Source organism: Pristiophorus japonicus, chromosome 4 (genome assembly GCF_044704955.1).
Source record: "Pristiophorus japonicus isolate sPriJap1 chromosome 4, sPriJap1.hap1, whole genome shotgun sequence".
Classification (NCBI taxonomy): Eukaryota; Metazoa; Chordata; class Chondrichthyes; family Pristiophoridae; genus Pristiophorus; species Pristiophorus japonicus.
Genome location: NC_091980.1, coordinates 98373745 through 98387875, shown reverse-complemented (window position 1 = coordinate 98387875; position 14131 = coordinate 98373745). Strand labels below are relative to the sequence as shown.

Here is a 14131-nt window from a genome sequence, read left to right as displayed (position 1 = left end):
AAGAGATTTAATGACCTCATGAGGCCTTGAAAGGTGAGTACAGTGCCAAATTCAAATGATGTATGTGTAACCCCAACCACCTCACTCTGCCTTCCCAAGCCTAATCCTGAACATCACTCCTCATACCAACCTACGTAGCAGGTGCACCCATCCCTCCCTATCTATGCACATGCTCACTTCCCCATCAAACCATCCACCACAAACACTCGCCCTCATAATGCAATGTCACGCCTCTCCTTCATAGTCACCCTCTACAGTTGTTAGCCATCCATCTCTTCCACTCATTCCATGACTCTAACTCAAAGTTCTCTTGTTTCCTTCTTTGTAGGAGAAGAGTCCAGAACACCAGGGAGAACCGGAGGTGGTCCTCCAGTCATAATAACATTGACTGCAGCAGAGGAGGAGGCGCTGGAGATCAGCAGAGTTGATGGCGGCAGGAGATGGGGTGACCGGAAACTCCCAGCTACCTGGTGACCAAATTAAATATCTCTCAGCCACACAGCATACAACAGTCACTTATGTTGATTTTATGTCAGCAGCCACTGAAATATGATCATGTGCATAATGTTCACTTAAAACATTCTTATCATAACCGTTCTAATTCATGTGTTCACTTCCCCCACAGGCCTATCTAGTGTCCCACAGCCAGTCCAGGCAGAGGAAAAGAAAGACTTTAATTTATATAGTGCCTTTCACAACCACCGGACATCTCTTGTGTTTTACAGGCAATGACGTACATTTGGAATATAGTCACTGCTGTAATGTAGGAAATGCGGCAGCCAACTTGCGCACAGCAAACTCCCACAAATAGCAATGTGATAATGATCAGATAATCTGTGTTTGTTATGTTGATTGAGGGATAAATATTGGCCAGGACACCGGGGATAACTCACCTGCAGTTCTTCAAAATAGTGCCATGGGATCTTTTACATCCACCTGAGTGGGCAGACGGGGCCTTGGTTTAATTTCTTATCCGAAAGACGGCACCTCCGACAGTGCAGCACTCCTTCAGCACTGAACTGGAGTGTCAGCCTAAATTTATGTGCTCACAGTCCTGGAGTGAGACTTGAACCCACAAACTTCTGACTCCGACGTGAATGTGCTACCCACTAAGCCACAGCTGACACTGACACAGAGGAGGAAGAAAACCTCTCCGAGGAGGTCGTGGACTCTGAGGGTGCACTGTCACAGTTCGCATGCACACCAAGCACCAGGGCAGACACACACACACACACACACACACACACACGTCGGTGGAACCAGTAAGTCAGATAGTAGTGTTGTCACCTGGTCTCTCAAATCCCGTGAGCCAGAGCAGATGGTGCAGATAGCGACAGCAATGAACAGTCCTTACCAGAGGGGGCAGGATGCTTCAAGCAGTGTTCAGTTACGTGCAGATGGTGAACCCTGAGGGCCGTCGACAAACAGGATGATTCTGGAGCAGTAACAAAAAATGAGGCTCTGGCAGGATTTCCAGCTGTGATGTGCGCAATTGTAGGGAGAATGGAGGAGTCCATCTCCAAAATGACTGGCATGTCGCAGGCCTTGGCTATGATGTGTTCGTCCATGGAAAGGGTGGCCACCTGTATGGAGCATCAAATACAGCATTCAAACGAGCGCATGCATGCTCTGAATGGCACCTTAATTTGGATAGAAACTGAAACTAGGCCGATCATTGCCCCGCTTATGTGCAGCAAAGTGCTTTTCAGCTCCTCGCTAGCAGGGAAGTGTGGGTGGGCCATGAGAGGGACATGGAAGTGGGGACTCTTCTCACCCGTTGCCCCCCTGCCCCCAGTCAGAGCCCCACTTGCTACCTTGTCTCGATGGCCAAGTTTGTCTCTGCACAGGTGCAGGAGGAGCCATCCTTGGCAGGGCTCTTAACCGATAAGGGGTTATGGGGAGCAGGCAGGGAAATGGAGCTGAGTCCATGATCGGATCAGCCATGATCGTATTGAATGGTGGAGCAGGCTCGAGGGGCCGTATGGCCTACTCCTGCTCCTATTTCTTATGTTCTTATGTAGGAGCAGGGAAGTGAGCAGCCTGCTTCGACCTCTGTTGATGTCACAGGGGTTGCATGCTATAGAGGTGATGGGAAGGGGAAGATGAAAGAATTCTAGATGCACAAGGGTATGCTTCTGTGTTTGTTGGGCAATGTTTCACTGTTAAGTTTACGTTATTTGGAGGCGCATAAAATTATTTCTTTGCACTACTTTCGGGCACGTCTTCCCCACTTTTGCCTGTTGCCTGGCAAGTGGCCTTGTCAGTTGTAACGAATGGTCAGACATGACATAACTGCGAGCAATGGGTGTGTGTGACAGGAATGGTTTGGTCATTTTAGGACTGCTCTGGTGGTGGGGGTGGTTAGTTGGTTCAGCATCTGGGTGCCAGATGGATGCACTGATGCAACCTAACTAAACCGTGCCATTACGGGGGCATCCCAGGCAGAAATATGCACCACTGCTGGTGTCCTGTTCACATCAAGCTCTTCCTCCTCCAAAGCGGTTTTGCACCTTGCTCCTCCAGCAGCTCCAATCTTTGCTGCTGCGCTATGATGTGCAGAGCGCAGCATACCACGATTATTCTGGAGACCCTGACTGCTGCGTACTGAAGGGTTCCTCCAGATCTGTCCAGGCATCTGAAGCGCATCTTTAGCATCCCAATGTCTTGCTTTATTACACATCTCGTTGTCACTTGGCTTTGATTGTAGCACTTTTCAGTCTCATTGCTTGGTCCCTTCAAAGGTGCCATCAGCCACATCTTCAGTGGATACCCCTTGTATCCAAGCAGCCAGCCGGTAAATCTGGCGCAGGATGAATGATCATGGTGGCTCCCTGGGAACCTGGCACCCACATGCTTGATTTTTTTTGTGGTTGCAGACAAGCTGCACATTGATGGAGTGGAAGCTCTTATGGTTCACAAATAGTCCTGGGTGATCTGGGGGTGCCTTGATGGCCTGCACTTGTAGGAAGCCAGCCAGAGTCACAAAGCCGAGCTCCCACTTATTCTGACTGGCTTCATCAGTGGCAAAGTGTACATAACTGTCTGCTCTGCTAACATGGCATTGGTCACCTGGGTGATGCACTTGAGGATGGCCGACTGCGAGATCCTGCAAATATCTCCTGCAGATCCCTGGAAGGAGCCCAAGGTGAAGAAGTTGAGGGCGGTGGTCACTACAGCCACTGGTGCATAAGGCATATTCACCGGGTCCACTTGGTAGCAGGTCTTCTTCCAGCAAGCTTCAAATGTCTGTCACGACCTGACACGATAGCCTGAGCCTCCTGAAGCACTGCTGTTCAGTCATGTCCAGGAAGCTCATCCTCTGCCTGTATACCCTGTGTTAGGGCTCTCTCCTCCTGCGAGGTGCACCCCTATGCTGATCCCCTCTTGTCGAATGGCAGGTCAGTGCGGAAAAGGATGCTGCTGGTGCTGCTGCTGGGGCTCATCATGGCCGTCATCTGAGGTCCAAGGGGAAACAGCATAAGTGACACCCATGCTGATCTGATATATGATGGATGGAAAGTGGAGATCAGACACACAATCCTCCAATGTAGTGAGAGTGACCAAGTTGTAGAAATCACCTGCAAACTGCTGAAAGCAAACTCTCAGAGCAAGTTGCATGAGCAAAAAACATTTCCCTTAGGCAAGGAGGCAGGTGTGAGGTCTCAGTATTTATGGGATTTTTTTGACAATTGTTCAGCTCCCTCTTGCTGCTCTGCTCAAGCCTTACTTACACTGGCGAGGTTCAGCAAGCCTGGGAATCCCATGGACATCCAGTAACCATTCAAACCACAGGTAAAAAAGGCTCTTACCAGCCTTTTAACTAGCTGTTAATTGCTTTAAATGGGTAACCCACCTCTCCCGAGGGAGTTTCTCGCTTGTTGCTGAACATGCTTGAGTTAAATGCGATAGCTGGCAGATTGAAGCCAACCTCCTGACACGCTGTCAATTTCATCGCTTTTAACTATCCATCTGCTCCCAAGCCCACTCACTCTTGCTGTTAAAATTCAGGCCTTTAGATTTATTCTGTCCCATCCATTCATAGTTTTAAACACCTCTATCAAATTGCACTATAATCTCTTCCTAACAAAAATGGCCCCAATGTTCAAGTATTTCTCTATTTGTATTTCACAGACCAGGCAGCATCTTAGTGAATCTATATAGCACCCTCTCTATTGACCCAACATCCATTCTATAGGTCGGAGCCCAATAGTGCACAAAGTACTCACAACTCTGGTCATATTATGGTTTAAGGTATATTCAGCATTCCTAACTTTCATATTCTATACCTCTTGCTGTTAAACCCAGCATTCCACTTGGTTTACAGATCTTGGGGTTGAAATTCGGTACCGCGCAGGAGTCCCATCCGGACGCAGGAAGTCCCGCCCCTGCAGTGAAAATGGGGTTACTGCCCCCGAGAGGAACTGGAGTGCAATGTCGCACACTCGAATTCCTCTCGGGGACGGGACTGGAGCACTAAGTATGGAATTTTTCCAGTGCTAGGCGGAGTGCCGTGTAGTGCTGGTGGGAGCACGAGCCCCTCCCCTTCCATTAAAAAGAACGACATGCTGCTGACTCGGCATCGGAGAGAAGAGGCCACCACCTCACCACCAGGGTGCAGTGGCAGCAGCCCGGTACAGAAGCGGAGTGCCGGGCTGCAAAAGTGCGGAAGGGACCCCGCGAATTCGACACAGCAAGGCCATGTAGACCCTTTTCATTAAGTGCGTGCCGCACCTCCCCTTTAATTTTCACCCTGCGAGCGGAGTGCGGCCTGGTTTGCGAACCGTGAAGCTGGCGCTGGCATTGCATGCAGCGGCCTCCTGAGGTGCTACTGAATTTTCGCTCTGAGGTGAAAACGAGTCGCTGCGCGTGGTGATGACTCGCCAGCACAGTGGCCCGTAGCGCCTCTGGTAACTCCCTTGGAATTTTGCGGGAGGCGGTAGGGGGCACTAACGGGAAGCGCAAACTACGCAAATTTCTCACCTCTTGTATTCTTAATGGTCGTGTCCGCTTGAAGTACTGCTTTTAATGTCTTATGAGCCTGAAGCCCCATATCCCTTTACAATGTCACATCACCCAGCCTTCCTCCATTCAAAGTACAAGTATTACTTTAACTTCAACCCAAATTACCACCTCACACTTACTGACATTGAATCTGTTTTGTCTCAAGCCCACTCCTTCCTGACCATGTGTAGTCTGCCTTGTCCTGGACTCTGATTTATTTAATTTTCTACAGGAAAGATCTTCATCATTTTTCCATTGCACCCTAACTCACCAAAGGTAGTCCAAGCAATATTCCAGAATATTTATCCATCCCCTTGCATCCACTATTCATCCTGCTTTCCACAGATGTCATCTCCTGGGTGGCAAGAGCAGCCTAGGTATTTGATTATCGTTGCTTATTCTAATTTCCATAACTTTAATCTTAAAATTTCTAATTTTATTGATCCAGTTGCTTTTGAAGAAGTTAATTGAAACAACATTAAAAGCTTTTACTAGGAGTATCTGCCACCTTGTAGGGAAATGAAATCTCAATCTCTCGTTTTGCTGGTTTTAAACTTACAAATTCTAATTGTGTGCTATACTTTTTTGGGATGAATGCATTGTTGGCAAGGCCAGCATTTATTGTTCTTCACTAGTTGCTGTGGCTTTGATACAACTGGATGCCTTGGTAGGCAACTTCATTGGGCAGGTAAGAGTCTATCACACTGGAGTCACATAAATAGGCTAAACTGAGTAAGCACAGCAGGTTTCCTTTCCTAACGTACATTTACAGGATACCCCAAAAATTGATTGCCTGTAATTCCACTCATCGTCTTTCATAAATCTAGATTTGGGAAAATGCTACCAAGATGGTGTTGACTTGTATGACCATAAAAATAAGTTCAGGATAAACGGAACACAATCAACGATGTCTTGTTACAGGCTGTGATTGTCATTGTACTGTTCTGGTGCAGGACAAAAATATTGCTGTTTGTAAAAGTAAAAATGTAGGGTCCTGTTATGTATTGTCCAAGTACATTAAATGTATAAGTAAAATGGTGCGCCACAGAGGGCGCTGTGGTGGGAGACCTGAAAGTACCTGCAAGACAGAGTATAAAGGGCTGCCCACCACACCTGAGGGGCACTCTGGAGTTACACAATAAAGGACTATGGTCACAGCAGTTACTACAACACAAGACTGTGGAGTCAGTGATTTGAGTGCTACATACATTACAGGTCCAATCCAATCAAATAAAGGACTTGGCTAGCAATCCTAATTATAGCCACAATTCCATGCTTCAGGGAAATGTTAATACATCATTGGTTCATGCAGGTCACATTTTCTTTGGCCACATAAAAGACCAGTGCTCTTCAATACGGTTTGATGAAGGGTGCACACCTAAAATATAAACTCATCTGTTCTTTTTATAGATGTTGACTGACCTCTGAGCATTTACAGCATTTTCTGTTTTTGTTTCATTTCCGGCATCTGCATAATTTTTGTTCGCTTTTCGTTTGTGTACTTCAATAAGGACATTTTAACAAAATATAACACTTGATTATTTGATTCAATAATATTATGTTTAGATTCTTGGAGAAAATAAAGGGGTTTAAACATCAACCACTGTATGAGCATAAGAACCCACAACTTTTTCTGTCTCTGACTTTTGTTATTTACAATTGTTTTTTAAAACTGTTTCCAGGTGGCCATGGGCATCTTCCAAGTGGGCTTTATATCGGTGTACCTGTCTGGTTCCTTACTTAGTGGATTTGCCACTGGAGCATCGTTCACCATACTCACCTCACAAGTTAAGTACCTTCTTGGCATCAGCATTCCACGTGCCCATGGTCCTGGTTCACTTGTGAAAACCTGGGTGCACATCTTTAAAAATATCCATCATACTAATATCTGTGATCTTGTAACCAGCATGTTGTGCCTTCTGGTTCTAGTGCCTTTAAAAGAAGTAAATGAATGTTATAAATCCAAATTGAAAGCACCAATTCCAGGCGAGCTTCTGGTTGTAGTTGTTGCTACCTTGGTCTCGCATTATGGACAATTGAATGCAAATTTTAATTCTACTGTTGCTGGAAACATTCCCACTGGATTTATGGCTCCCACTGCTCCAGACTGGAGCTTAATACCTCGGATTGCTGCAGATGCCCTTCCAATCTCTATCATTGGCTTTGCAATTACAGTTTCTCTCTCAGAAATGTTTGCCAAGAAGCATGGATATACGGTGAGAGCCAATCAAGAAATGTTTGCCATTGGTACCTGTAACATTATTCCAGCATTTTTTCATTGCTTTACAACCAGTGCAGCCCTTGCGAAAACGCTTGTGAAAGAATCCACTGGTTGTAGGACACAGTTTTCAAGTATAGTGACTGCTTTAGTCCTCCTCCTTGTGCTACTTGTGATTGCACCTCTTTTCTATTCGCTTCAGAAATGTGTCTTGGGTGTCATAACTATTGTAAATCTCAGGGGTGCTTTAAGAAAATTTATTGAGTTGCCCAAAATGTGGAAGGTGAGCAAGATGGATACTGCCATATGGTTTGTTACAATGATATCGTCAGCCTTCATCAGCACAGAGATAGGACTATTGATCGGGGTTAGCTTTTCTGTGATCTGTGTCATTGTGCGAACACAACTGCCAACAGCCACCATGCTTGGCCATTTGGAGGGGACTGAAATTTATGAAGACTTGGGAAGATATAAAAATCTTCGAAATGTACCTGGTATCAAAATATTTAGATTTGAGGCTCCATTGTACTATGCAAACAAAGAGGTCTTCAAGACATCCCTATATAAACATACAGGAGTTAACCCAATTCTAGTCATAGTAGCAAAGAAAAAAGCAGAAAGGAAAATAATTCGGGAAATGAAACAAAAAACAACAGCAAATTCTAGTGCTTCCACAAAGACTGAAGTTACAGTGCAGCTCTCCAAGCAGGAGTTTGAATTCCATACTGTTATCATTGATTGTTCCGTTATTCAATTCTTGGATACTGTAGGTATAACTACAGTGAAAGAAGTCGTTAAAGATTACAAACAGATTGGAATCCCGATTCTTCTTTCGAACTGCAATGCCTCTGTTATTGATAGTCTTCGCAAAGGAGGCTATTTTGAAAATGGTACCATCAACACATTGCTATTTTACAGTGTTCATGATGCTGTCATGTTTGCCTCAAACGAACACCAAAAGAATGGTGACTGTGAAGCAAACAGCTTGTTGTGATCTTCAATTGTGACCCTGTAACCAAATACAAGAAAACCGCTCAACAACATTGGCTCGAGAAACTTGAACGTGTTGTTTTAAAACAACCTGAAATCATTTCTCCATTTTAACTCGAGTAATTATTTTATATGCATCTGTAGAATGTTTTTTTACATGTGTTTCTGTGCTTTTCTAATCATGGCGTTTATTATAAGAGATTTATAATCAACATTATCAATAGTATTTGTTTAAAATCACTTCATTTGGATTTCATTTTTTTTTAATGAAAGAGGCTACTGGTTTTTAAACACTTGATGTCAGAGAAGTTTAATTTTTGAAACGGCTATTTTAAACATTTTTCTGGAGGCTATTGAGTTGAGAAGTGGGTTTTGCAAAAGATTTTTAACGAAAAATATTCCTTCATGATACAATGATGCAATCAGTAGATTCTGGCCAGTTAAAGGTGGAATACTGATTAATTTGTATTTTATTTTTTAACTCTAAATATGCTTTTGCCTTTATTATACCTGAAATTATTTATTTGAGGGTGGAATATCTGGTTTCAATTTTACATACTTTTAGGGGAATTCAGTTTTACTGATTCAATAGAGTACTTCTGGGTGTGGTAGCAAACACAATACATTTACATACCATGCATCAACTGGGAAATTGGGTCAAGCTCACTATAAAAAATATGCTGTGGAGTCTCTGTACTGGCATAGATCAAAGATAGCAGCCACACTAGAGATAGTTGATCCTTTATATATTTGAATACATTTATTTTTTTTAAGTTGCAACTTATGAGCTTTATTCTTCCTTGTTTCTCTTCTGTTCTCTCCAATTCCCTCCCCCCCCCCCCTCACGAAGGTGCTGAATCTTGGTGAGATATATTTTCATGAGTGTCTTCTCACTCATGTTGCCATTCTTCATGTGTGAAGCTTGAGGATCAGCTTACAATTCAATTATGGAACAGATCCCAGCTGAGCTTGATCATGTTCCCATTTGATATTCACACATGCATCCTGCTGTGAGGCAGTCAAGTGAGGGAACCCAGACTGATTTGATTTTTGCATCCCCTCCCTAGCCTGGAATGCTATGCATAGAAATTTACAGCACGGAAGGAGGCCATTTCAGCCCATCGTGTCCGCGCCGGCTGACCAAGAGCTGTCCAGTCTAATCCCACTTTCCAGCTCTTGGCCCGTAGCCCTGTAGGTTACGGCACTTTAAGTGCACATCCAAGTATTTTTTACAAGGTGGTGAGGGTTTCTGCCTCTACCACTCTTTTTTTTTTTTTCTGGCAGTGAGTTCCTGGCTCCCACTACCCTCTGGGTGAAGAAATTTCCCCTCCCCTCCTCCAAACCTCCCTCCAATTACTTTAAATCTATGTCCCCTGATTGTTGACCTTTCTGCCAAGGGAAACAGGTCCTTCCTATTCACTTTATCCAGGCCCCTCATAATTTTATACACCTCCAATGAGATCTCCCCTCAGCCTCCTCTGTTCTAAAGAAAACAGACCCAGCATCTCCAAACTTTCCTCATAGCCAAAATTCTCCAGTCCAGGCCAAACTATTGTACCAGCTGAGATCCAAGAACTTGGCACAGACCAGGAATCAAACAGCACCTTCTGGTCTGTATGGCTCAGTAATACACCATATGATGCTTTAGCAACTAAAAGTTTTACTGGTCTAACCAGAAGAATGACTACACCAGCAAATTATTCTGTTTATAAAAAATGAAATTAAGAAGGACATGCATCTTTTAAAGTGAACTTAATATAAATAACAACCTGAAATTTATATTAAGTACAATAGCAAATCTGTTCTATCCTGATCCTAGCACTAGCAATATATCCATCATTAAAAAGCGTAATCCTTTATTACTGACCAGCAATTCCTCCAGGTTAATTTGGAGATGTGCTTACTCAATAATATCAAGGACAATGGTTTATAATGTGTGTGTATATTGCTAGTCACTGTGATGGCTTGTAAATTATTTACTGTATATTTTAGAAAAATGTAAAAATATCACTACATTATTTTTAATTGCAAGTTTTCTTCTCATTTCTGTTGGGTCTAGGTTTAAATATCTACTTAAATCTCATGATTTTTTTTCATGATGTGCATAGACCTACTAACAATGGGAAGCTGTAGTTCAATTTGTAATTATATGCCTTACACAATGCACAATGAACAATAATGTTGCACTAATTATAGGCTTTATGAAGAAGCATTAAGCTGTTTACTGAATCAATTTAAACATTTTCATTGAAAAGCAATATGGAAGTGCCAGGCAGCTGACCTGGTCAATTAATCAAACTGAAAATGGTATTGACAGCACGAGTATTTACTTGGCTCTGTTGCTCAAGGTAATTCATCTATATCGACTCAAACTGCTCGTACACAGCATACAACTCATTGTAAGGTGTTGGACACAAATAGATGAAATATACATCTTTAAATAGAGTAGAAAACCTTGATGGTATTGCAAATTATGATTACTTAGAGGCTATAACTTTGCATTACTGCTTAATTTCTATTGGATGGTAAATGAGTTCAGATGATGTATCCTAAATTCTAATTATAACTGGTCATGGCAGTTGAAACATTTCATAATTCTTTAAACATAAGACGGTGACCTTTACGTGGATTTTTAAATGAGAATTGTGCGTGTGTGAATGTGTTTAAAACATAAGTTCCTCCCTATGCCTTTCTACATCATTTCTAGATAACCATCAATTATTGGATTTGTGAAGATAATTGAGGCATATTGATCCTTTTAGTAATATAAATACCTTTGTTAAAGGAAAGCACTGACAAATTGAGGGAATGTACTGTTTCACAGTCGTCCGTCCATGTTGATTGTAGAATCTATTTTAGCTTTAAGTAATTGGAGTTCAAGTTGTTTGACAGAAGTGGACAAAACAAAATATCAATTTGTACTGTTTTACATTTCCAATCCAGTTTTTATTTCTCTTGTATTTTTAATATCTTTCTTTTTCAACAAAGATGTGCTTATTGAAAAGAAGTGACCTGCACAACTAAAGTAACCTGTTGTGACTGAACTTTTAGTTATGCAACATTACATATTTGTAGCACAAATAAACAAATAGCATATATTTCTATACATTTACTACTCAAACTAATCAAACATTTAACTCCATTTTATCATTCATTTCAGAGTTTAAATTCTTGTTGCAAATTACTCGGTTGTGAATGCAATATACCTTATGAAAACTTCCAGTTTCACACTTTTAATATCATGCAAGTAGCTAGCAACATCTCTTCTCATTTACTTTTTGACTTTTTTTTCTGACTCCTGTTGCTTTGACTTTGTCTCAGTCTCCCATATCTCTGAAAGCAGCAATCAAAATTGTGGGCATCTTTACAGATGGTCAGAGGTGTGCATTTTAAGGCAGAATAGATTTCCCTGTGGATTCTTCCTTTTGTCTCTTTCTGCTCCCCCATGATGTTTTCCATCACCATAAGGCTCCATATATTTTTCTTATAACATTAGACTACTGTGATTTAAGGCCTTAGTTTGATTTGAATATTAAATAGTTTAAAGCTACACTATCCACTTAGCAACCTTGAGTTTTCGAACCAAGGTGCTACATGATACAGCTGTGGAAAGAAAAGAACACAAGCAGCTTGAGCTATGAGGAGATCATTTACAACCCATTTAGGACTGAGTAGCCTCATCGTACTTACATATCCAAGTTTTGAGATTCACTCATGAAGCGGAGCAAGCCGAGAAATGGAGCACAGACTGCTACACTATCAGGTGCATGGATTATAGCAAAATAGTTTTATTTTAAATATATGTATTGCTATATTTTTTTTTAAAAGCATTTCTACACATTTTAATGCTTTTTCTATCTGATCTCAATTAAGCTTAAGGTGTCAGCCTTGGCTTAGCAGTAGCACTCTCTCCTCTGAGCCAAAAGGTTGTGGGTTCAAAGCCCCACTGAGTTTTGAGCACAAAGTCCAGGCTGACACTCCCTGCACTGGTCATAGGTGCTGTCTTTCCAGCACCGACACGATGGGCCGAATGGCCTCCTTCTGTGCCATACATTTCTATGATTCTACGATTCTATGACTTCTAAGAAATGCAGTACTTTATATAGTTTGGATTGCCTATATTAGTTTCTGGACCCAAAATGATAAACTCCAAATTCTTAGTATTCTGGACAAGAATAGTGAGCCATTCTTCCACTGCATTTTACAAATGTACACAATTAAACCAAAGGCCTGCAGTGCAAAACTATATCCAACATTAATTTTTATCTGCAGCCAATTTTGATTGAACTGAGTCATGACTACCAACAATTTAAGAAATATTGTAGTTGATGCTTATTATTCAACAACAACTTGCATTTATATAGCCCTTTTAACATAGCAAAACGTCCCAAGGCATTTCACACGAGTTATTGGACAACAAAAAAAATCAACGCCAAGCCAAAGGGGACATTAGGACAAGTGATCGAAAGCTTGGTTAAAGAAGTAGATTTTAAGATGCATCTTAAAGGAGGAGAGAGAGCTGGAGAGGCTTAGGGAGGGAATTCTAGAGCTTGGGGCTTAGACAGCTGAAAGCACGGATCCCAATAGTGGGGCGAAGGAATTTGGTGATATACAAGAAACTGGAATTGAAGGATCGCAGAGATCTTGGAGGGTATTGAAGTATTGTCTATCTATTTATTTAATTCTGATACCTAGAATGTTGATCAATAGCATTTTTTCTAATGATACCATGTATTCATTGTCTGCTGCCTGGTTGCAAACTTTGTTTTATTTGCTGTATATATCCTTTGTGAAGAACATAGTGCAGTAATTGATCATTATCTTCAATCGTGTGTATTGTCTAATATGCCTACTGTCTCAAAGATTGTATTTGTCTTAATTGTTTAATGCACACCTGTTGTCAGTAATTATGGGATGTAGAAGTTTTTATGTGGTTAATTTTGATAATTTATGGAATATATTTTCCAGTCTTTGAAAACTGAGCTGAATAATTGAAGTCAGGAATATTTTGCACTTTTTTTAATGTTTCGGGTTTATAAATGCAATCTTTGTAACATTTGACAAAGAAATGTGAACCCATCTTGAGCATTTTATTATACTGCATTTATGCTTTTTACATCCATCAAATGTTTGCCTAAATTTTTGTTTCAGTATCATAACCTATATTTAGCATTAATCATCCTGTTTTTTGTGTAGCCTTGTTTTTTGACTTTTGGTTAGTTCAAGTTGCCGGCCCATGGTCTGGTCTGACTTTCTTCTTTACTGTTGCTTAGTGCTATAACACACTGTGCCAAGGGTATTTGCCTTTGAAGGAACAACATGTGTCTTCTCATTATCAGATAAAGATTAGCTTTTTTTTAAGAGTCAGTTCAATTACCTTGTGTTAGATGAACGTGTCAGACTGTATAACAAATTCATTAAGGCAGTTTCCAACTTCAATGAGGACATTGTTTTGTTTTAATCGAGTTTGTTAGAATTAAAGAAACCGTTTGAACAATATGTTTGTTATGCAACTTCTAAATGTGTTGACCCATCTGAAGGTATACTTTAAATTGTTTAGCATCCCATTTGACATTTAACAGAATAATAAAATAATGCAGAGCTGCCAAACAAATTTAAATCCAGACATGCAAACGTTTGTAAAACCCAAAACACCACTGGATTTAAAATATCAGGTTCTATATAATCGGGACACTGTTTCAAACCTTAAATTATTACTTGTAACATCCCTTGTGAAATGTTATTTTATGCAGTCCTTAAATTTATTACTGAAATGTTGATAACGTTTAGAAATGTAACACATTTAGTGTCTGGAATAGTTCCATATTCTTCATAATAGGCAGTCTCTCAAAATCGAGGAAGACTTGCTTCCACTCTCAGTGAGTTCTCGGGTGACTGTATAGTCCAATATGGGAATTACAG

General features: G+C 41.4%; 1 protein-coding gene across 1 annotated transcript in view; it reads left to right on the top strand.

Annotated features, from left to right (window-relative positions):
* The window catches only part of slc26a2 (solute carrier family 26 member 2), a 35202-nt gene extending 25046 nt beyond the window's left edge, over nt 1-10156 (top strand). The window contains exon 3 of the mRNA XM_070878448.1: nt 6684-10156. Within this exon, the coding sequence (XP_070734549.1) occupies nt 6684-8213 (1530 nt within the window). The 3' untranslated portion in view covers nt 8214-10156. The remainder of the gene's footprint in view (nt 1-6683) is intronic.
* Nucleotides 10157-14131: the final 3975 nt, after the last annotated feature.